The sequence below is a fragment of the Mobula birostris genome, chromosome 8 (assembly GCF_030028105.1).
Source record: "Mobula birostris isolate sMobBir1 chromosome 8, sMobBir1.hap1, whole genome shotgun sequence".
Lineage (NCBI taxonomy): Eukaryota > Metazoa > Chordata > Chondrichthyes > Myliobatiformes > Myliobatidae > Mobula > Mobula birostris.
In genome coordinates, this window is record NC_092377.1 from 168,529,496 (window position 1) to 168,555,110 (window position 25,615).

General features: G+C 44.7%; 1 protein-coding gene across 1 annotated transcript in view; it reads left to right on the forward strand.

Moving 5' to 3' along the window:
• The window catches only part of dok2l (docking protein 2-like), an 83,151-nt gene extending 58,591 nt beyond the window's left edge, over positions 1-24,560 (forward strand). The window contains exons 4-5 of the mRNA XM_072267271.1: positions 12,777-12,949; positions 23,314-24,560. Of these exons, the coding sequence (XP_072123372.1) occupies positions 12,777-12,949; positions 23,314-24,348 (1,208 nt within the window). The 3' untranslated portion in view covers positions 24,349-24,560. The remainder of the gene's footprint in view (positions 1-12,776; positions 12,950-23,313) is intronic.
• The last annotated feature ends 1,055 nt before the right edge of the window (positions 24,561-25,615 follow it).

A 25,615-nucleotide genomic window follows, 5' to 3' on the forward strand; every position in this document is an offset into this window, starting at 1 on the left:
GCCTAATCCAGTCAAACTGCATCCAGACTATACCACTCCAAACATGCACCTATCCAAATTTCTCTTAAAATGTTGAAATGAAAACCACATCCACCACTTCCGCTGACAGCTCTTTCCACTTTCCTACCACTCTCTGATGAATGAAGTTCCTCCTCAGGTTCCCCTTAAATATTTCCCCTTTCAACCTTAACCCGTAACCTCTAGCTCTAGTTCCACTCAACATCAGTGGGAAAAGCCTGCTTGCATTTTCTCTGTCTATTCCCCTCATAACTGTGTAAACCTCTATCAAATCTCCACTCATTCTCCTAGACTCCAGGGAGTGAAGTCTGAACCTGTTCAGCCTTTCTCAAGTGCCCAAGTACCAGCAACATCCTTTGAGTTTTCTCTGCTCTCTTTCAACCTTCTTGATGCCTCCTGTTGAGAGAGGCACGCGTCATGGAAAAGGCTCTTGTCAGAGTGGCTTTCACAGTTTCCTGCTCTCGGCTCGCCTCTGACTCTCTCTGGCTTCTCAAGACTCAGTGCAGAGCAGATGGTCTCTGGTGAGAGGTTTTGTGTGGACACTGACCACAGTGGTGGGGAACGTCACACTTTGTCAAGTTTTAGCAAACATGTGCCTTAAGCACAGACACAAATCTTCACAGCTCTGTGTGCTGTGAGGCAGATCAGCAGGAGGCAAGGGCAGCTTCATTAACTACAGCTAAAGTCTGAAAATGCCAGCTGGTTTCTTTCATTTTTGATATAGGCTTCCCAAATAAAATGTGATTATGTGATCTTGAGGTTTACATTTTCCACTTCAGGAAATATCAAGACATCAGCCACTGGAACGTGGGTGGACTGTCTTCTCTCACCACGTTGTGGGGCCTGCCTGAAACTGAGGCCTGAGCTCTTTCAATTACTATGGTACTGTGGGAAGGGCAGTACTGAGGGAGGGTCACATAGGCAAATGGCCCTACAGACAATGGGGAGGTAGTTCCTTTGGCCAATGGGGGAACAGCCCTTTGGGCAATGGGGTGACAAGACTTTTGGCCAATGGGGACACGATCCCTTCATCCAACTCCTTCATCCCACTGGGGAGACAGTTCCTTTGCTGACGGGGGGCAGGCCCTTTGTCCAATGGTGAGAAAGGCCCTTAGGCCTAATTGAGATTTGCACTGAATGTATGAGTAATGGTGAGATCATCTGAACTGAGAGACAGTAAGTTCAATCATTGACCTCAGTACCCTGATCTTCATTAAAGTAAAGACAATTCAACCTTTCTTTGCCCTGGTCCAAACAATTCATTTATAACAAAGGACCTCTGCTGGTCCCAAAGTTGAAAGTGGCTTCAAACTATCTCAAAGACTTAATTTTCCAAGATGCCTGCTCTTGCTATGAGAGTCAGCTTGTCATGCTTTATTGTATTGTTGATAAGATCTTGCATACTTCCTTTTTGAAAGAACACACAGAGACAAGTATCCTTCCTGTGCAGTGAGGTTTCAAAACGAGCCCATCAAACCCAGAGAGCAGAACTTCCCCATCACATTAATTCCAGAGGCAAAGAGCAGAACAAAAGATGCAGCAGATTCCAGCCCCTGTTCCTCACTGCACAGCCTGTGGGTCACTGCACTCCACATCAGGCATAGATTGTGTGTGTGTGTCCCTGTGTGTGTGTGTGTGTGTGTGTGTGTGTGTGTGTGTGTGTGTCCGTGTCCCTGTGTGTGTGTGTGTGTCCCTGTGTGTGTGTGTGTGTGTGTGTGTCCGTGTCCCTGTGTGTGTATGTGTGTCTGTGTCCCTGTGTGTGTGTGTGTCTGTCTGTGTCCCTGTGTGTGTGTGTGTGTGTGTGTGTCCGTGTCCCTGTGTGTGTGTGTGTGTGTGTGTGTGTCCGTGTCCCTGTGTGTGTGTGTGTGTGTGTGTGTGTTACCGACAGGGCTCTCAGACAAATGATGATCATGGAATGCTGTGAAATGACAAAGATCTTTGGTTCAGATTTTCCACCTCCTGCTCACTGCTTCTCTGAACTCGCTTGTTCTTGTCTTTTCTTAGCAAGAGAATGGATGAGCAAAGTCCTCAGTTAAAATAAATAGACCTTACAGTCTGCTGATTTTTGCCTGAGGCAGCTTACTGTGCATAAACCAGCCTCCCCCACGCCTACATTACCAGGGGTACAAATCGTCAGAATCAGTATGTTGAAAAATTTCCTGCTTTGCGGCAGAAGTACGGTACAAGACATAAAATATTACCATAATTTACCAATAATATAGAAGGTTCCTGATTAAAATTTTGTCCCAGCAATGATGAGACAATCAGGGTGTGTTAAATGATTCTACTGATACCCTTCCTGAGTCAGGCTAGGAATGGAAAATGAGTGTAGAACTGCCAATGTCATTTACGTCTTGAGTTGGTAAACCACTTCCTGCCTTGAATTGCCTGGCCATAAATCCCTTGTATAATTGACACCTGTCAGCGCAGTCAGGAAGTGGATAACCCATAACTGTGTAAGTCCCACCAATTTATTGTTCTTGTGGAAGGTTTAGGAGGAGCGCTGCTCTCTCTGACACCAGTGATGTACCAGCCCTGAGAGTGCCTGACAGGACAATACAGGTTAAACTTTAAAGACAAGAGGCTCTGCAACGTTATTCTGTGTCTTACCCATTGTACCTGCCCTGGAAACACGTGATTGAACAGTGTAGAGGGAGTTTAAAACACAAGGGACTCTGCAGATGCTGGAGATCTTGAGGAACGCACATAAAATGCTGGAGGGACCCAGCAGCTCAGGCAGCATCTACGGAGAGGAATAAACAGTTGACATTTCTCATTGATGCTGCCTGGCCTGCTGAGTTCTTCCAGCATTTTGTGTGTGTTAGAGGGAGTTTTAACCTGTGATGTAGCTGCCCTGGAAGTGTTTGCTGGGTCAGTGTAGAGGGAACCTGTGCTGTAACTGTGTCTGATGGGGTAGGGGTTGCTTTAGTCTGTACGTGACTCAGGATGTATCTCCCTGTGTGTGTTTGAAAGGACAGTGTAGAGGAAGCTCAACTTTGTAGCCAACACATTTTTCATCTGGAGAGCTTTGGATCGATGTAAGCTTGTCTAAAGTGAAAATGATGAGGTTGGAATCTGCACCTTCGACATCCACATCAGTCGTTCTTGCTGGGAATTGATTCCAATCCCTGGTGAAAGCTGCAGGGATGGTGGGAGAAACAAGCACAGGGAGTTCAGGACACTTGGTCTGGACACAATGGAAGACATATTTACTAATAGTTTTACAAAGAAGAACATCAGTAACCAGTTACAGGACTGTTATCCATTTGATGTCTATGAGATAAAGAATATCATCTGGGATCGCTCAGGGAAAGATGGATATGACTGCTCTGAAACTGGATGATGAAAGGAGAGAGAAAAACACAGAGAGCTGGGAGAGAGGGAGAGAGAACGAGAGAGAGACAAAATAGAGGGAGAGAGAGTGAGCAAGAGAGGTGAGACAGTGAGTGAGAGACAGAGAGAAAGGGAGAGAAACAGAGACAAAGGTAGAAAGAGGACAAGACAAAGAAACGGATAGAGAGAGAGAGGGATACACACAGAAAGACAGAGAGAGAGAGGGATACACACAGAAAGACAGAGAGAGAGAGGGATTCTCACTGGATCCCCCCTGACTTCCACCCACCTACCTTCCCCCTCACCTGGTCTCACCTATCACCTACCAGCTTGTACTTCTTCCCCTCTACCTTCATTAATGTGTTTATTTACATCCTCAAACAATTCAATCAGGCTCGTAAGGCACAACTTGCCTTTCACAAAGCCATGCTGACTATTCCTAATCATATTATGCCTCTTGAAACATTCATAAATCCTGCCTCTCAGGAACTTCTCCATCAACTTACCAACCACTGAAGTGTATGTTGCTTTGGATTTCCAACATCTGCAGAATCTCTTGTTTTTGTATGGGATGTCCAGAGGTTCTGAAAGCTATTGTGGAAATGCAGCTCTCAGTTTTTTTTAAGCAAGTCAGTTTTAAACTTTTCTTTCCGATCCAATTACAAGAACTGACAGTGTTGTGAGCTCTTGCAGTGAAATGAGTGGTGGGTGTGATATGCTGCGACTGCTGCTTGTGAATGGAAAATTGACAGACAGAAACCACCGTTGCAGTTATTCAGTAGCCTCATTGCTCTTCAAGAAAAACTTTTCTGATAACCTTATCTAAAGAGCTGTAAAGGTTGTTAGTATGTCAGAACAAACATCACACCAAGGATTTTTAACTCCAACTTGCTTGGTTTATTTGTTGGCCATTTAGAGAACAGGAACTGGCTGGAGGTTTTCCAGCACAACAGCATAAAGAAATCCTGCTAAGAGCATGTCAAAGGCAAAGCCTCATATTCTGAGAGCAGATGGAGAGGCTTGGAGAGTGTTGGATGCCTCTGCTTTTAATGCCTGCAGTTGTTGAGGTGGGACACAGGTGGGAGTGTATAAAGGAGATGTGGGGATAAGGACAATGATGGATTACATGGCTGGGAGGTGGACCACAGGTTACAACAGGAAATAGAAAAGGCATGTCAAAAGGGCAATGTCAAAGTAGTCATGGGAGATTTTAACATGCAGGTCAATTGGGAAAATTAGGTTGGTAATGGATCTCATGAGAGTGAGTTTGTTTAATGCCTAAGAGATGGCTTTTTAGAGCAGTTTGTCGTTGAGCCTACTTGGGGATCATTATACTGGATTGGGCGTTCTGTAATGAACCGGAGGCGATTCAGGAGCTTAAGGTAAAAGAACCCTTAGAAACCAGTGTTCACAATATAATTGAGTTCGACTTGAAATTTGATAGGGAGAAAATAAAGTCTGATATGAGAGTATTTCAGTAGGGTAATGGAAAGGAGTTGGTGAAAGTAAATTGGAAGGAGCTGCCGGCAGGGATGTCAGCAGAGCAGCAATGGTGTGCGTTTCTGGGAAAAAGAGGAAGCTGCAGGAGATATGTATTCCAAAAATGAAGAAATTACTTAATGGTAAGATGTTAGAGTCAATTGTTAAGGATGAGGTGATGGAATATTTGGTGACACAGGACAAGACAGTACAAAGTTAACGTGGTTTCCTTCAGGAAAAATCCTGCCTGATGAACCTGTTGGAATTCTTTGAGGAGATTACAAGTAAACATAGAAACATAGAAAATAGGGGCAGGAGTAGGCCATTCGGCCCTTCGAGCCTGCACCGCCATTCATTATGATCATGGCTGATCATCCAACTCAGAACCCCACCCCAGCCTTCCCTCCATACTCCCTGATCCCCGTAGCCACAAGGGCCATATCTAACTCCCTCTTAAATATAGCCAATGAACTGGCCTCAACTGTTTCCTGTGGCAGAGAATTCCACAGATTCACCACTCTCTGTGTGAAGAAGTTTTTCCTAATCTCGGTCCTAAAAGGCTTCCCCTCTATCCTCAAACTGTGGCCCCTCGTTCTGGACTTCCCCAACATCGGGAATAATCTTCCTGCATCTAGCCTGTCCAATCCCTTTAGGATCTTATACATTTCAATCAGATCCCCCCTCAATCTTCTAAATTCCAACGAGTACAAGCCCAGTTCATCCAGTCTCTCTTCATATGAAAGTCCTGCCATCCCAGGAATCAATCTGGTGAACCTTCTTTGTACTCCCTCTATGGCAAGGATGTCTTTCCTCAGATTAGGGGACCAAAACTGCACACAATACTCCAGGTGTGGTCTCACCAAGGCCTTGTACAACTGCAGTAGTACCTCCCTGCTCCTGTACTCGAATCCTCTCGCTATAAATGCCAGCATACCATTCGCCTTTTTCACTGCATGCTGTACCTGCATGCCCACTTTCAATGACTGGTGTATAATGACACCCAGGTCTCGTTGCACCTCCCCTTTTCCTAATCGGCCACCATTCAGATAATAATCTGTTTTCCTATTTTTGCCACCAAAGTGGATAACTTCACATTTATCCACATTAAATTGCATCTGCCATGAACTTGCCCACTCACCCAACCTATCCAAGTCACCCTGCATCCTCTTAGCATCCTCCTCACAGCTAACACTGCCACCCAGCTTCGTGTCATCCGCAAACTTGGAGATGCTGCATTTAATTCCCTCATCCAAGTCATTAATATATATTGTAAACAACTGGGGTCCCAGCACTGAGCCTTGCAGTACCCCACTAGTCACCGCCTGCCATTCTGAAAAGGTCCCGTTTATTTCCACTCTTTGCTTCCTGTCTGCTAACCAACTCTCCACCCACACCAATACCTTACCCCCAATACCGTGTGCTTTAAGTTTGCACACTAATCTCCTGTGTGGGACCTTGTCAAAAGCCTTTTGAAAATCCAAATATACCACATCCACTGGTTCTCCTCTATCCACTCTACTAGTTACATCCTCAAAAAATTCTATGAGATTCGTCAGACATAATTTTCCTTTCACAAATCCATGCTGACTTTGTCCGATCATTTCACCGCTTTCCAAATGTGCTGTTATCACATCCTTGATAACTGACTCCAGCAGTTTCCCCACCACTGACGTTAGGCTAACCGGTCTATAATTCCCCGGTTTCTCTCTCCCTCCTTTTTTAAAAAGTGGAGTTACATTAGCCACCCTCCAATCCTCAGGAACTAGTCCAGAATCTAACGAGTTTTGAAAAATTATCACTAATGCATCCACTATTTCTTGGGCTACTTCCTTAAACACTCTAGGATGCAGACCATCTGGCCCTGGGGATTTATCTGCCTTCAATCCCTTCAATTTACCTAACACCACTTCCCTACTAACATGTATTTCGCTCAGTTCCTCCATCTCACTGGACCCTCTGTCCCCTACTATTTCTGGAAGATTATTTATGTCCTCCTTAGTGAAGACAGAACCAAAGTAATTATTCAATTGGTCTGCCATGTCCTTGCTCCCCATAATCAATTCACCTGTTTCTGTCTGCAGGGGACCTACATTTGCCTTTACCAGTCTTTTCCTTTTTACATATCTATAAAAGCTTTTACAGTCCGTTTTTATGTTCCCTGCCAGTTTTCTCTCATAATCTTTTTTCCCCTTCCTAATTAAGCCCTTTGTCCTCCTCTGCTGAACTCTGAATTTCTCCCCATCCTCAGGTGAGCCACTTTCTCTGGCTAATTTGTATGCTTCTTCCTTGGAATTGATACTATCCCTAATTTCTCTTGTCAGCCACGGGTGCACTACCTTCCTTGATTTATTCTTTTGCCAAACTGGGATGAACAATTGTTGTAATTCATCCATGCAACCTTTAAATGCTTGCCAGGATAGATAAAAGGGATGCAGTGGATATTGTATATTTGGACTCTGAGAAGGCCTTTGACAAGGTGCCACACGTGAGGCTGCTTACCAAGTTAGGAGCCCATGGTATTACAGGAAAGTTACTAACATAGTTAGAGCATTGGCTGACCGGTAGGAGGAAGCGAGTGGGAATAAAAGGATCCTTTTCTGGTTGGCTACCCATGACTAGTGGTGTTCCGCAGGGGTCGGTGTTGGGACCACTTCTTTTTATGCTGAATATAAATGATACTGATGATGGAATAAATGGCTTTGTTGCCAAGTTTGCAGATGATATGAAAATTGGTGGCGTGGCAGGTAGTGTTGAGGAAACAGGTAGGATGCAAAAGGACTTAGACAGATTAGGAGAATGGGCAAGAAAGTGGCAAATGAAATACAATGTTGGAAAATGCATGATCATGCACTTTGGTGGTAGAAGTAAATATGCGAACTATTTTCTAAACGGGGAGAAAATCCAAAATTTTGAGATGCAAAGGGTCTTGGGAGTCCTTGTGCAGAACACCCTAAAGGTTAACTTGCAGGTTGAGTCAGTGGTGAGGAAGGCAAATGCAATGTTAACATTCAGTTCAAGAGGTCTAGAATACAAAAGCAGGGATGTGATGCTGAGCGTTTATAAGACACTGGTGAATCCTCACCTTGAGTATTGTGAACAGTTTCGGGCCCATCATCTTAGAAAAGATGTGCTGGCATTGGAGAGGGTCCAGAGGAGGTTCATAAAGATGATTCCAGGATGAAAGGGTTATCATATGAGGAACATTTAATGGCTCTGGGTCTGAACTCGCTGGAATTCAGAAGGATGAGGGGGGATCTCATTGAAACCCTTTGAATGTTGAAAAGCCTAGACAGAGTAGATGTGGAAAGGATGTTTCCCATGGTGGGAGAGTCTCGGACAAGACAGCACAGCCTCAGGATAGAGGGGCCCCTTTCAAAACAGAGATGCGGAGAAATTTCTTTAGCCAAAGGGTGGTGAATTTGTGGAATTTTCTGGCATATGCAGCTGTGGAGGCCAGGTCATTGTGTGTATTTAAGGCAGAAATTGATAAGTTCTTGATTGTACGTGGCATCTAGGGTTACGGGCAGAAGGCCGGGAACTGGGGTTGAGGAGGAGAAAGGAAAAGTATCAGCCATGATTGAATGGTGGAGCAGACTTGATGGGCCAGATGACTTAATTCTGCTCCTATGTCTTATGGTGTTACGGATATCAGGTAGGTCACAGTAAATGCCGGGAAACTGCTGATGCTGGTCAGGCAGCATCTGCAGAAGGAGAAACAGTGAACGCTTCAGGTCAAAAGGTAACTCTATTCCACTTCCCATGGTTGTTGCCTAACTTGCTGGGTATTTCTAACAATTCTGCTTTCAGAGGGCACAGACAGGCAGAAGTGTCCTCTGTGTCATTGAGGCACACAGAGTTAAATGAGCTATGCTAATTATTCAAATTCAAGTCCAGTTCACTGTCACTTAACTGTACACAGGTATACCACCAGCTGAAACAATGTTCCTCCAGATCAAGGTGCACAACACAGTATGTGTAACTCACACACACAACACATAAAGTAACGTTAACACAAATAAATTAGCAAATAAAAGATGCGTTAATGACACAAGTTAAAAAGTAAACAGTATAATGTTACCAGTGCTTCATACGTGATGTCCGGGAGTTCAGTAGTCTTATGGAACCTAGCTACACACACACACACACACACACACACACAGATATATCTACCTATAGTCTTGGGCAGATATCTATATCACACAGATATATATATATATATATCTATATATCTATATCTGCCCAAGACTTTACACAGTATTTGTAAATGTGCAGAGAGTGAGTTTGTAGATCTGGTGGAGTAAAGGATATTTGAAATGGCAAGAGTGGTGTGTCACAGGAGGGGTGTGGGACTGGTTATTGGGGTGGGCGATGGTGCGATGCAGACACACCCAGCCCTGAAACACCAGGCAAGGTCATTTGATTCCGAACAATCGGTTTATTGATCCTTACAGAATGTCTCTCTGGAGCTTCCCACTCCCTCCCCTCTCCCATCCCCTTTTCCCAACCATGATTCCCCTCTCCCTGCCCCTTCCCACTCTCAGTCCACAATAGAGACCCGTATCATAATCAGGTCTATCAACACTCACATATGTCATAAAATGTGTTTTTTTGAGGCAGCAGTACAGTGCAATACATAAAATTACTACAGTACTGTACAAAAATCTTTACATATCGATTTGATTCTGATTCTCCGACTGCTGCTGCTCCTGTCAACTCTGTCTCTACGCTCATGTTCCATTATTTGCTGTTGCCTCCATCTGCCCGTCTGTTCTGCTCTCTCATGCCTGAGGAAGGAATTTACCTTCAATATGTATTCGTCTCACTCCAACTCCAGCGCTCCAGTGCACACTCATTAAACTTCATTGTTTTCACATTCCACTGCGCTATTCCAATGTAACCAATTTCAGTTTAAAGGATTTCTCTCTGGTTTAACAGCAATAAACCCCAAGAACAATCTTATTTCGTGTTGGTTCTCTGTCATGTCCGATGATAACAGGAGAGCTGTACAGGAGAGTTTTTAAAGTGGAGAAGCCTTTTCACTGGGGCATTTCTACTCTCTTGATCTCAGAAGTCGGGGTCCAGTGGTACGAATAGTCGTCAAAAATTGGGGTCTTCCTTGTTTGCACTAATGACCCTGACATTTTCAGTGCCTTGTCGCACCTTTTGCTCTCTGTGGGGTGTTGCAGTACGGCCCTCCCTGGATCTCACTACAGATCTCATCGGCTCAGTCTGCTGGAGCTAGCTTTGCATGCTGAGGCTGAGGCACGTTTCTGTCCCACTGGGGTATACAGCTGCCAGCTACCTCCAGCTGCCTTAGCCCACCTTCTGAAGAAGTGTACCGGGGTGTGGCCACTGTCACATACAAACAGCTTCTTGCAGCCACAGGTGAGAGCTTTGGTCTGGAGAGGACCAACAGTGAGTGAGCTGCCCTGGAATGGACCCGACCAGCTCCTTCACCAGAGGTGCTACCCCTCCCTCGACACACATACACCTGATCTTATTTTTGATAAAGGAATAATACATATTTATAACTTTCTAAGTTAATGTCTGAAAACATTTAATGTAAAGTGAAATGTGAAAAAGTAGTTTTTGTTATATTGAGCATAACCATTCACCTCATACGTTATGTCAACCTGTCAATCTTCAGGCCAAGTCACCTCGGGATGTGCTAATCTTCTTTCTTTACTTATTGAGATACAGCACGTAGTAGGCCCTTCTGGCCCTCTGAACCGTGCCGTCCACAACCCCCGATTTAACCCTAGCTCAATGATAGGACAATTTACAATGACCAATTAACCTATTAACAGGTAGGTCTTTGGGACTGTAGGAGGGAAGCAGAACACTCGGAGGAAACCCAGGTAGCACAGCCCAGGACTGTTTGTGACTGTACGTGCTGGGTCGTTTCTCTGTGTGCTGTGTTTTGTACCTTGGCCCTAGAGGAACGATGTTTCATTCGGCTGCATACATGTATAGGGTTGAATGACAGTAAACTTCAACTTGAACTTTGAAACCATTTGCAGTCTTGGTACCCACCAAGCCCTTTACTGGTGTAAGCCTGGAAAACATAGCAAATTCAACTCTGGCATGTATCTGTGAAACAGTGAACTGGATCGTTTGGTTTCATTGTTGCTTGGGAATAAATATTGCCTGGGACTCTGAGAATATCTCCCACCTTGAAGGACTGTGGGATTTTACACACCCATTGGCTAGAAGAGCCTTTGGAAGAAAAGCATTCCGGGCATCCCCTCTTCTCATTGCTACCAGTGGCCTGGAGGTTCACCTGAAGTACACACTCCGTGTCTTAGGGACAGCTTCTTCTCCTCCGCCATCACATTTCTGATTGAACAATGAACCCACGAACACTACCTCAACATTTTCCATCTCTTTTTGCACTAATTATTTGCTTTTCACATTTCTTATTGTAACTTTAATAACTTTAATGTGTTGCACTGTACCGCAAAACAAACTTCACAACATATATCAGAGATAATAAACCTGATTCTTGTTCTTGTTCTAATTGACGAGAACCGGGTCTGTCACCCGCTCCACCATCCACAACTCATGTTCTTGGTATGCACCATTTTTCTGCTCTATTCCTTTGATTCCTCTCATATCCAGAAATATATTGATTATTGGTTGAGCCTCCACACCCTTAAACTGTACAGAATATCCCATTGTCTCCCTCAGACAAGGCCAAGTCATTGCGTATATTTAAAGCAGAGGTTGGTAGATTCTTGATTAGTCAGGGCATCAAAGGTATTAGGGAGAAGTCGGGAGAATGGGATTGAGAGGGATAATAAATCAGCCATGGTGGAATGGTGGGACAGACTTATCGGGCTGGATGGTCCAATTCTGCTCCTATGTCTTATGGTTTTACCAAGTTCCTATAAAATGGAGGCCAACATACCATTGCCCTCTCTCACTGCTGGTATCTTAGTGCTCTCCAGAAGAAACATACAGATTCTTTTGAGCATCAACAATCCTCAATACTCTCAACACTCAGCAATCTCACTTTTCCTCGCCGTGTTCCTCTTGCCACGTTGTCGCCCACTTGGGCTTCTTGTCCATGGCCCCTTGAAGCCTCTTGGCATCCTCTTCAATCCCCCATTTGGTCTTGTGTCATCAGCAACACACTACAAAGGGCACCCTTCTCTGTATTCCCAGTCTGGGATACTGTATGTGCAGCACCAACCAGTAATGGGATCATTCGCTGATCAGTCATTCCTGTCATGGAAGACGTTAAATGGGCCACGACTTCAATATCTCAATGATGGAACATAAAACAGTACAGCTCAGCAACGGGCCATTCAGCCCACAATGTTTTGCTAAACAATTAAATTAGTAATTAAACGCCTAACTATATGAATCCCCTCTACCTACATAATGTCCATTCCCTCGATTGTCATGTGCCTGTCTATGAGCTTTTTAGACACTTTAAACATAGAATAATGCCGCACAGTACAGTGGCCCAGAAAGTTGTCTGGCCTTTCAAACTACTACAGATAAATTTAACCCTGCCCTTTCACATAGTCCTTCATTTTTCTATCATCCATGTACCTATCTAAGAGTTGTTAAATGTCCCGAATGTATCTGACTCTGTCTCTACCCTTGACTGGACAATCTCTGCACTTAACACTCTCCATGTAAAGAATGTACCTTTAACATCCACCCCCCCCCACCCCATATTTCAATGACCTTAAAATCATGCCCTTCTGTTCTACTTGCCTCTACTAACATCCCTGGCAGAATAGTCACCAATGTCCACCACTCTTTCCCCCACACATCTCCTTTGAAATTACTCCTCTCACCTGAAATCATCCCCTTTGGTATTAAAAGGACCAGCACTCCCTCTGTAACACATTGATGATGAATTCCCCTATGCAGCACCTGGTGTGAGGAGCATTGTTGCTGTTTCCCTGATGGTCTGGTTTTTATGTGTTGTGCAGTGACAGAGTTCCGGGTGACTGTGAGGAAGACGGAGGCAGCGGAGAGATGTCATCTGCAGGGAATGTTTCTGCTCGCTGTGGAGGAAGACAGTCTGGAGCTGAAGGACTTGAAATCTGATGAGGTTCTCTACACCTGGCCGTACAGATACCTGAGACGCTTTGGGCGAGACAAGGTAAGTGTGGCCTTGCTTAGTAACAAAGAAGGGTGGGGAGGAAAACCACCGGCCTGCTGTTGGTGAGATGCCCAGACGTCGGCAGAGTTATAGGACCCACCCCACATATCTCCCTCGCTGATTGATCTTGCAGTGTGTTTGGATGTTGAATGTCATTGACACACAGACGGTTCAGGATGGGATTGACGGGGTAGACATGGATGGTGGAGAATCAGGAACCGGAGAGAATGGTGACCAGATTGGCGACACGTGGAACCATCGAGGAGGAATTTCTTCATTTAATGAGTGCTAAAGCTGTGGGAATCCCTCACCTGGAGATATGGTCAGTTGTCATTGCTGAGTCTGAGACTAATAGTTTCTTGGCCCTGGGAGAATTGGCGAGGAAGTGGGAGAAGGACTAAAGTATAGGGTGGTACAGCAGCGAAGCAGTTAGTGTAATGTTTGACAGTGCCAACGACCGGGGTTCAAATCCTGCCACTGTCTGTAAGAAAATGTGACTAGGTGCTCCAGTTTCCTCCCTCATTCCAAAAACGTAGTAAGTTGTTGGTATGCTATTATTGAGATACAGTGCAGAATTGGCCCGTCCAGCCCTTTGTGCCGTGTCACCCAGCAACCCCCAAATTAACCCCAGCCTAATCACGGGACAATTCACAGTGACCAATTAACCTACCAACTGGCACATCTTTGGACTGTGGGAGGAGGCCGGAGAACCCGGAGAAAACACACACTTTCCACCGAAAGGATGTATAAACTCCCTAGAGATGGTGTTGGAATTGAACTCTGACATCTGATGCCCCAAGGTACAATAGTGTCACACTGCCTTAGCACCAGAAACACGGTGGTGCTTGTGGACTGCTCCCAGCATGTTCTCAGACTGTTTTGGATGTTGATACAAATGATGCAGTTCACTGCAGGCTTTGATATACCCATGATAAATAACGCTAATCTAATATAAAGTCAGCCATGCTCTTTCTGAATGATGAGGGACAGAGTCTGACTCCCGAAGCTGGCTCTAACGATCTGAAATTCAGAACAGGGGCTCTCATGTGCAGGGCAGTAAAGGTCCTGCGTTAAGTATTTTATACCAGTGAGACATTTCCCTGATCTGTCAGGGGGAACGAGGCGTCTGTGTTAAAAGTGTTTTGATTATCAGAAGAACAGTCTTAATGAGTTAAATTTCAAGGTTGCAATTCAGTTCAGGAGTTTTAATTATACTAGAAACCCAAGAATATTTATAGTTGCTGCTCAAATTGTAGGTTTTAATTCACTTCCAGGTGCTCATCAGAAAACAAGCAAAGCTACTGTATTCTAAAGCATGCATGAATTTGTTAGACTTACCAATCAGCACAGGCTGGTGGATAGAGCCACATGTTTATCATGGTGCTTGAAGGTCAAATCCAATTATCCCAACAGCATTTTGAGAGTCTTTGCAGATTTATTCTTGCGATCTAGCGGGTGGATGTTTCAAGTGGTCCCGAGTTCAACCTATGGATAATTTATGTGTGTTCTATGGTTCTAAAGAATCAGGAGAGGCTGTTCCTAGTGAGGTCACTTTTGAGAGCCCACCCACTTTGCAAAGCCAGAGACTGGAGATTCTTTCTACAAGGTATCGTGTAAATGCTCCATGCAGTCACTTCCATCGCCCACACACTCAGTAGGAAAGGAAAGGTATGTCACGTCCGGAGTTTCTCCGGTTAGCGGACCATTTCCCTCCACGCCTCTCTGACGTAGTGGGGAACCGCGTACGAGGCAAGTTACAGCAGTGGTTTGCCATTGCCTTCTGCCGGGTGAGTTTCCAAAGAGATCACCAGCTCGTAACCCAGCACAGATGGAAAACGTGCAGGGGAGCCGGCTGGATTCGAACTTGGGACCTTTCGTCCCGAAGTCTGACGCTGATACCACTACACCACCAGCTGGGTCCACACACTCAGTAAGCAGTGAAAATCTGGGCTCAAAAATTGTCTGTGCAATCCCAGATGGCCAGGTGAGAATCATTGAATATTGCAGATATTTCTGTTTTCTAGATTAGGTTTATTTGTCACAGGTACATCAGATTATCGAAACATACACTGAAATGTGTTGCTTATGTCAATGATCACCACAGACCAAGGATGAGCTGAGGGCAGCCATGCTTCCAAGTACAGGGGAGATTTACCAGGATCAGAGAGCACATCCTTTGAGTGAGCTAGGGCTTTCCGCTTTGGGGAAAAAGGAGGATGAAATGTGACTTGATAAAGGTGTACAAGAGGTATTTATCGAGCGTATAACCAGTGACTTTTCCCCAGGCCAGAAATGACTAGTATGAGGGGCATAGCTTTAAAACCATTCGAGGAAAGTATAGGAGGATGTACGAGGTAAGTTGTTTTTACACAGAGAGAGGTGGGTACATGGTTCACCCTGCCAAACGTGCTGGTGGAGGTAGATACATTAGAGGTATTTAAGAATTGCTTAAATAGGCACATGGATGATAGAACAATAAAGGATTATTAGGAGTGGTTGGGTGGCAGGGTGTAGATATGTCTCTACAAAAGGAGATGTAAGGTGCTTCTTCCCTCCACTAACCTGCAGATCACCCTTGGGCAAGGTGTAGCACCTGCTTAGCCCCCGATCAGGGTCATGTGAAGCCATGGGAGCGGGTGGTGGATGGTTTTACGAGCAGCTGATGCAGATCACAAGTCCTGGTTATGTGACCACCAATGCCAGGCAGATATTCACTGAAGAGCATTGATAATACTCTTCTGGCATGGTTCCGCAGCACTGGAAAATTGTAAATGTCACTCCAGTCTTTAAGAAGGGAGGAAGACACAAAAGAGGAAGTTATAGGCCAGTTAGCCTAACCTCAGTGGTTGGGAAAGTGTTGGAATCTATTATTAAAGACGAGGTTTCAAGGTACTTGGAGACTAATGATGAAATTAGTCAATGGTTTCTGTCAAGGGAAATCTTGCCTGACAAATCTGTTAGAATTCTTCAAGGCAGTAACAAGCAGGGTGGAGAAAGGACAGGTCGTGGATGTCACTTACTTAGATTTTCAGAAGGCATTTGATAAAATGCCTCATATGAGGCTGCCGAACAAGATAAAATTCTATGGTGTTACAGGAAATATACTGGCATGGATAGTGAAGTGGCTGACAGGCAGGAAGCAGTGAGCAGGAATAAAAGGGGCCTTTCTGGTTGGCTGCCAGTGACTAGTGGTGTTCCTCAGGGGTCAGTATTGGGACCACTACTTTTCACATCGTCAGTAATTTAGATAGTGGAATTGATGGATTTGTGGCAAAGTTTGTGGATGACACGAAGATAGGTGGAGGGGTAGGTAGTGCTGAGGAAGCAAAGCGATTGCAGCAGGATTTAGACAAATTGGAAGAATGGGCAAAAAAGTGGCAGATAGAATACAGTGTTGGGAAATGTATGACAATGCATTTTGATAAAAGGAACAATAGTGCGGACTATTTTCTAAATGCGGAGAAAATTCAAACATCCGAGGTGCAAAGGGACTTAGGAGTCCTCATACAAGACTCCCAGGAGGTTAATTCACAGGTTGAGTCTGTGGTAAAGAAGGCAAATGAAATATTGGCATTTATTTCCAGAGGAATAGAATATAAAAAACAAGGAGATAATGCTGAGGCTTTATAAGACACTAGTCAGGCTGCATTTGGAGTATTGTCAACAGTTTTGGGCCCCATATTTCAGAAAGGATGTGTTGTCATTGGAGAAAGTCCAGAGGCAGTTCACTAGAATGATTCTGGGAATGAAAGGGTTAACATATGATGAGCGTTTGGCAGCTTTGGGCCTGTACTCACTGGAATTTATAAGAATGCGTGGGATTTCATTGAAACCTACTGAATGTTGAAAGGACTAGATCTGGTGGACATGGAAAGTACAGTTCCTATGGTGGGGGTATCCAGATCTAGAGGGCATAGCCTCAAAATTGAGAGGTGACCTTCAAGAACAGAAGCAAGGAGGTTTTTTTTTAGCCAAAGAGTGGTGAAACTGTGGAATGCTCTGCCACAGACTGTGGTGGAGGCCAAGTCTGTGGATATATTTAAAACGTAGGTTAATTGATTCTTGATTGGTTGTGGCATCAAAGAATATGGTGAGAGGGAAGGTGTATGGAGTTGAGTGGGATCTGCAATCAGTCGTGATGGAATGACAGAGCATACTCGATGGGCTAATTCTGCTCTTATGTCTTGTGGTCTTATAGTGGCTGGGGTCACATCTATTGTAAAGACACTGTCCAGGCAATGGTAAACAACTTTTGTAGAAATTGCCAAGAACTATCATTGTCACAGAAAGACCGTGATCACCCATGTCATATGACACAGCTCATTATGGACAATGTAGAAATGGAGGGTTCAATTGATCAAAGAGCAGGCTAAAAAGTAGGCTCTACATTCTGGGCTGAATGGCTGGTACTGTGCTGTAATGCTCTAAGGTCTTCACATAGTGTAGCGCCCTGGGGGGGTCAGGGGAGGTTGTCAACATCTGCCCCAACATTCCTAGTGGCCAGCGCTATTTGTTGTTCTTGTTTTAAAATGTTTTTTTTTGGGATTATGGTGGAATATCCCAGTTCATTTATTGTTACACTTTAGCTTGGGTTATACAGTTATTCATTTGTGTGTTTGTAGGTCACCCTGACTGTAACCAGGGTGTGTGATAATCACCTTCTCTCACCCCTGGTTTCAGCAGGTTCTTCCCTCTAAACTTAGTGGCCAGAAATTTCAGAGGAGGTTCTGCAGGATGGAAAGTGTCTTGTGGTCCATCAGATCAGCCAGAAGGAAAATATCTGCCTGCATTCGTTTCCATCTTTCCCTCTGCCCCAATATTGGGAAGCAGCTCTTTGTGGTCACTGACAAACAATCACACTCTCTCAGCTACTGAGGAGCAGAGAGTCATAGAAAAATACAGCACAGAAACAGGCCCTTTGGCCCATCTAGTTCATGCAGAACAATTTAAACTTCCTACTCCCATCAATCTGAACCGGGAGCACAACCTTCCATACACTTCCTATCCATGTACCTATCCAAACTTATCTTCAATGTTGAAGCCACATGCACCACTTGTACTGGCAGATTGTTCCACACCCTCACCACCCTCTGAATGAAGAAATCCCCCTCAGGTTCTCCTGAAACATTTCACCTTTCACCCTTAACCCATGACCTCTGGTTGTCATTCCACCCAACCACAGTGGAAAAAGCCTACTTGTGCCTACTCTATCTATACTCCTCGTAATTTTGTTTAAATTAGCAACTTTAGCTAATTGTATAGGTAAAGCAGCTCCCAATAACGAGGTTAAATAAAATTCTTTCACAGCTTTCAATTCCAAGTCTACCCAAATGGGCTGATCGTTCTTATCAACCCAATGTAGCCAAAAGGACATATATCGCACATTAACAGCCCAGTAATACATTCTTATATTAGGCAAAGCAAGACCTCCATCCTTTTTCAACTTTTGTAAGTGACATTTACTAATTCTTTGTCTTTTATTATTCCAAATAAAAGATAAAATAATAGAATCAATCTGATTTAAAAACTTCTTAGTCAAAAAAACAGGGATATTGTGAAATAAATATAAAAAATTTGGTAAAGTCATCATTTTGACTATATGGATGCGACCAACAAGTGAAAATGTAAGTGGACTCCATCTGCTAAATAAATACTTCATAGAATCTACCAAGGGTACAAAATTGGCTTTATAATGATCGCTATATTCTTTAGTCATTATAACACCTAAATATCTAAAAGAATCCGTGACTTTGAAAGGAGTATTATCATATATAGAAACAGATTCATTTAAAGGAAACAATTCACTTTTACTAAAATTTATTTTATATCCTGAAAAATCTCCAAATTCATTAAATAATTTTAACAAGGCAGGAATAGATTCCTCGGGATTAGATATATAAACCAATAAATCGTCAGTGTAAAGAAAAATTTTATGAATGGTCTCATTCACAAAAATTCCATAAATATCTTTAGCTTCACGAAGAGCAATAGCAAGGGGTTCTAATATTAAATTAAATAATGAAGGACTTAATGGACAACCTTGTCTCGCCCCTCCGTGTAAGCTGAAAAAAAGATCTACAGTTATTAGTAACAACAGTAGCAATAGGAGTTTTATATATCATTCTAACCCAATTATTAAAATTAACACCAAAGCTAAATTTCTCCGAAACATTAAGTAAATATTTCCATTTGACTCGATCGAACACTTTTTCAGCATCCAAAGAGATGATGCATTGTGGAGTTTTAAAAGGGGACGAATAGATAATGTTAAATAGTCTCCAAACATTTGGAAAAGAATAACAACCCTTTATAAAGCCTGTTTGATCTTTAAAAATAATTTTACCCAAAATATTCTCCAATTTTGTATACCTCTATCAAATCTCCTCAAATTGGGAAGGAACAGGCATAGGACACATATTTCCTTCTCACATAGACTATTCAGCCCATCCATTCTATGCTAGCTCTCAGACTAATCTGAATCCCCCGCATTTCTCTGAAATTTATTCCCCCTAACACACCCACTAACTCCACCCTAATTCCCCTGTCATCACCAGATTGGGGCCAATTACAATTTGCCAATTAACTCCACCCTAATCCACCTGCCATCACCAAATTGAGGCCATTTACAATTTGCCAATTAACTACCAACCCGCTTATTGTTGGGCTGTGGGAAGAAACTGGAAGACCATGGGGATACGCACGTGGTCACGGTGAGAGCGTGCGAACTCCACACTGACTGTACTGGAAGTTGTGATGGGTTTGAGTGTCAGGAGTTGTCCTATTACACCTCTGTAGCCCCACTGTAGTAGGATCTAGGGGGCAGAGTGAATGAGGGAGGAACATGCCCACAAGCTCACCATGAAGGTCACTCCAGGAACCTGAAGTCCGACACTTCACAGAACGTCCCTCCCAAACATAGACAGGAAAACACCCTTAAGCCCAAACATCAGAGGTATTTGCCCGGCGCAGAGCCCTGTGTGGGACCGAGAAAGCCTATAGGACTGACCTTGACTTTGAGTCTGTGGAGGCATTCGAATCTGTGGCTGGCCGAGGTCTGACCTCTGAAAAACGGCAGGTGGGGGCCCAGGGGTCTGGTGTTGGACGGCTGGATGGACGTGCATTCCTAGTGTGGCTGTGGGTTCCTGAGGGAGTAACGGTAAGAGGAGGTTATTGTCTGTCCTGGGTCCTCAAGCATGGAAGAAGATGGTGATCGCACCTGTCAATCGCTCCAAGTTCAATTTGACGGTGACAATGATTAAAGATTAGCTTCATTTGTCAAATGTACATCGAAAAATACAGTGAAGTGTGTCATTTGCGTCAATGACCAACACAGTCCAAGGATGTGCTGGGGGCAGCCCACAAATGTCACCAGGGTTCCTGTGCCAACATAGCAAGCCCACAACTTACTAACCCTGTAGATCTTTGGGACACTCTAGCATCTGGGGGAAAACCTCGTGGTCATGAGGAGACCGTACAAACTTCTTATAAACGTACAAACTCCTTATAAACAGCGGCAGGAATGGAACTCTAATTGGTGCTTGTGGGAACTGTTATGCATTATGCCAACCGTTAGGCGACCATTGGGGCCTTACCAAATGTTATAGATGATCTAAAGATAAAACTGGCGAGGGCTGACACATTCTGGAGCTCCAGCTGAGGGGCTTAGTTTAACATCTCAGCACAGAAACGCTGGAACATCAAGCTGGGTATCTGTGGCCACGTCTCTGAAGTGGGCCTTTGATACTCAGGCGTCTGAGCGAGCAGCAGGAGTTGTGCCTGCTGAACCACAGCTCACAAAGTTACACGCTCCCCATGACCAGCAACACCAGTGGCTGGGATCCACAACAGCCAAAGTACTTACACACACAAAATGCTGGAGGAACTCGGCAGTCTGACTCCCTTGCGTCTAAGTGCAGGTGTATCAATATAGGAAGTGCTTTTTAAAAAAATTAAGGATTTATAGAACACAGAAGAGAACAGCACAGGAACAGGCCCGTCAGCCTATAACGTTGTCAGAACCAAATTAATAAGAAATCAAATGGCCAACTATGCCTACATAATGTCCATATCCCTCCATTTTCCTCATATCCACGTGCCTATCTAAATGCTTCTTAAACGTCCCGAATGTTTCTGCCTCTACCACCACCCCAGGGAGTGCATTCCAGACACCCACCACTCTCTGTGTAAAATATACTTGCCTCTCACATCCCCTCTGAAATTACCTCCTTTTACCTTAAGGCATGTCCTCTGATATTATAAACACAAAATACTCTGCAGATGCTGGGGTCAAAGCAACACTCACAACACGCTGGAGGAACTCAGCAGGTCGGGCAGCATCCATGGAAACGATCAGTCAACGTTTCGGGCCAGAATTCTTCGTCAGGACTGAAGAGGGAAGGGGCAGAGGTCCGAAACGTTGACTGATCCTTTTCACGGATGCTGCCCGACCCTCCGAGTTCCTCCAGCGTGTTGTGAGTGTTCCTCTGGTATTAGACACTTCAAGCCTGAGAAAAAAGATAGTGTCTGTCTACTCTATCTCTCATAATCTTATAAACCTCCCCTCAGCCTCTATCGCTCCGGAGAAAAGAACCCAAGTTTGCCTAACCTCCTGTTACCGCACATGCCGTCTAACCCAGGCAGCAAACTAGTAAACCTCTTCTGCACTTTTTCCAAACCATCAACATCCTTCCTATAGTGGAGTGACCAGAACTGTACACATTACTCTAGATGTGGCCAAACTAGAGTTTTATAAAGCTGCAACATAACTTTCTCACTTGTGAACTCAATGCCTTGACTGATAAAGACAAGTATGCCATATGCCTTCTTAACCACCTTTTAACTTGTGCAGACACTTTCAGCGAGCTGTGAACTTGGTCATCAAGAACTCTCTGCTCATCAGCACTGTTAAATGTCTTCCTCCTAACAGCGTACTATGTCCTAACAAGATGCAACATTTCACATTTGGCCAGGTTGAACTACATCTGCGTCTCTCTGCCCTTTTCTGCAACTGATCTATATCTCACTGTATTCTTTGCCAGTCTTCTACGTTATCCACAACACTACCAATCTTTGTTTCATCTGCAAACTTACTAACCCACACACCTATATCTTCATCCAGTTCATTTATATACATCACAAACAGCAGAGGTCCCAGACAAGATCCCTGCAGAACACCACTAATCATAGACATCCAGCTAGAATAAGTCCTTTCGGCCATTACTCTCTGTCTTCTATGAACAAGCCAGATCTGAGTTCAAATGGCTGAATCACCATGGATCCCATGAGGAGAGGGAGAGGGGGAGGGAGAGGGAAAGGGAGAGGGATGCCATTTATAAACACAAAAGATTCTGTAGATGCTGGAAATCTTGAGAACACACACAAAATGATGGAGTAACTTATGCTTTGTAACTCCAGAAACTAATTGAAAGAAAACACGGAAGCTGGGATGTATATGTACTTAGTTTCTTTTAGTGAGGCACATGGTGGTGTGGTGGTGTGGTGGTGTGATGACGTACGCCATTCACATACTTTTACGTAATGAATTATGTAAACAACAAAGAATACTTAATCAAACAATATATTGACATTATTACTCAAATATTACTGAAATATTAAATACACTACGTAATTCAACAAGTTAAGCAACATTGACAGAGTGGGATAAACAGCCAATGAATGGAATAAACAGGTTGAAATTCTTCAAGTTGGGGAGTAGGATTCCAGGGCTTGGAAGGCACAACCTTTGGATTCAGAATCAGAATCAGATTTAATATTATTAGCGTATGTCGCGGCAACAGTAACATTGCAATATATAATAGAAAATCTGTAAGCTACAATAAGAATGATATATAAATATATATAAAAATTCAGTTGGATAATTAGTGCAAAAAGAGAGCAAGAAACAGTGTGGTGGTGTTCATGGGTTCATTGTCCATTCAGAAACATGATGGTGGAGGGGAAGAAGCTGTTCCTGAGATGTTGAGTGGGCGACTTCAGGCTCCTGTACCACCTCCATGATGGTAGGAGTAAGGAGAGGGCACATCCTGAGTGAAGAGGGTCCTTAATGATGGAATAGTGGTCCTTAGTGAGTCATATCAGGGATTCTCCAGAGGTTGAAACTGGAGATTTTGGGCAGAGCTGAGGAGGTGATCGAATGGGGCAGGAGGCAGGTCAGCCTGCTCCAGAGGCCAATGTGTAGCTCTGTCTTCCAGCACGTCTTCAGACCCAGAAACAGATCGACCTCTATCCGTAAGGAAGTCAGTGACCAACCCGCAACAGTGGGGTAGACATGGACCACAACAGGGCTGTTAGACATACCTTTTTGCGACTGTTGTAAATGTGGCATCTCTCTGTTACTTTTTTAGGTGACATTTTCGTTCGAGGCTGGACGGCGATGTGCTTCTGGTGAAGGCAACTTTGAGTTTGAGACCAGGCAGGCCAATGGAATTTTCCAGATTATTGAATCTGCCATCAAAGTTGTCAGGCAAGGCTTCAGGGAGGAGAAACAGTTGTCTGGTGATGTGGAAAATGACCCCGCTCTGAGTTCCAGACCTGCACACGAGGACGAGGAGGAGGGGACACTGAGTGAGATCGACGAGGGCCAACAGTCAGCCAAGGTCAAGAATGAGATATTAAATGCTACTCTCCCTTCCTTGAGGTGCTTGTCGCTGGAGTCATCCTCGGACCCTAGCACCAGGCCGGCCTCCACGATGCCCAGGAAGGCAGGGGCAAAGGGCCAGCAAATGCACTCCATGACAATATACGGTATGACCAAAGGGAACCAGCCTGACCCCCCGGATATGCAGTCAACCTACTCTGAGGTGCGGGACGTAATCCACAAACACAATGCACGGGCCAACATCAAGATGGCGACTGGGAGGAAGACACAGGAAGGCAAGGATGCAGTGGAATCAGAATATGCTATTCCCTTTGATGCCATCGCACAGACACTGTGCCTCCCACCCCTTGTCCGACTGCTGTCCAACCAACCGGACAACACTTCCGAAATGGCATTTTCTACCTTCCTGCCCACGAAACGGGAGGACCCACTTTATGACACCATTGATGACTCGAGCTTTGGGAGAAAGGGGAAGGCAGCCTTGCCACTGCCGAAGGATCACATCTATGATGAGCCGGAGGGGTCAGATGTCCCTTCGGTGTATGACTATCCTGTGGAGGTGAAAGGTCACGCGTGGAAGCTACAGGGCCAGCAGTGCGACCCTCGGGGTCACGAGTACCCGTACAACCCACACACTGATGACTACGCCGTGCCAAAAACAGCGAAACAGGGCGGCAGCCAAAGGAGATCAGGAGACAGGGCGTCTCAGAGGGACAGCGGGTGTTTGGGTTCTGAATATGACAACATCCTGTTCAAGAAGGTGGAGAAGAAGGGGACTTAGTGACTCAAGCTGAGGCCCGGCCAACCCACTTCACAGGTGGGGTGAGTGATAGGGGAAGGGCACTGACCCGACACCAGACTGAACCATGGCAGTGGACCGAGGGTCTGGGATGGTGGGTAGTGAGGTCAGGACGTTAGCCGAACTGCAGGCTTCTCCTCACTGAGGGCATGTACCTACTGGGAGTGACTTAGCCTTTGGCTGAAGAGACTGAGTGGGGGGAGGGAGGGAGGGATAGAAACTGGTGAGGCCTGGGGAAACTGTTATCCTATCAGTGATCTTCCTTTCCTACTGTGGTCTGGAGAGATTCAGATCATTGCATTTTGTAGATTTAACTCCCAATAAAACTAGACCCTTTTAAAATTTTTTTTTCTCTCCTGGCAAAATGCAATGAATCTGGTCCAGACACAATGACACCGTCAGTTTTAGACTGGACAAAGAAGCAGAAGGAAGTAACACCAACTTCTTCTTAAATAGCACCTCTAAAGAAAAAAATGGACCAGCTATGAGCTATGATTAATCACAGGAACATCACCGTGTGGCATAAACCCAAGAGATTCTGCCAATACCAGAAATCCAGAGCAACACACACAAAATGCTGGAATGGAGGGACTCGGCAGCCCAGGCAGCATCTGTGGAGTGAATGTTTCAGGCCTTGATGAATGCGTCTTGGTCCAAAACAGTGAACGTTTTTTCCTCTGTCTCGACGCTGCCTGCCCTGCTGAGCTCCTCCAGCACGTTGTGTGTGTTTCAATGTGGACCCTATTGGGATACGAGAACAGGTCCTGCAGGAGTAATTTGGGAGGAGAAGTTCAGGGAAGGAATTCCGAAGTTTGGAGTCTCCAAGGGTGATGGAACGGTGACCAGATAAGTGATCCTGAGGATGTCTTGAGTGACAAGGAGAGGGGAAATGGCAGAGGTTTGAAAATAGAGATGGGACTTTTAAACTTAGAGCATTGCTCAACATAGCTGTGGTGTGGATCATTGAGCACGAGGTACTGGCTGAACAGATCTCGCCTCAAGCTGATAAAACAGCTTGCTACACAGCTCCATCTCTGAGCTGTCTGTGTGCACTGCACCTCACGGGAAGCGCAGGGCAGGGCAGGGTAGGGCAGGTGGACGGGGAAAGATTTGAGTGGCCTCTTGCTGAAAGACGACAAAGGTTTGGGAGATGTTAAAATATAGTTCATTTACGTACACACCTGCTCACACTGGGAGGCTCAAAAGTACTACACAGACAATTAATTCATTCTGTAACACAGCTGTTTTG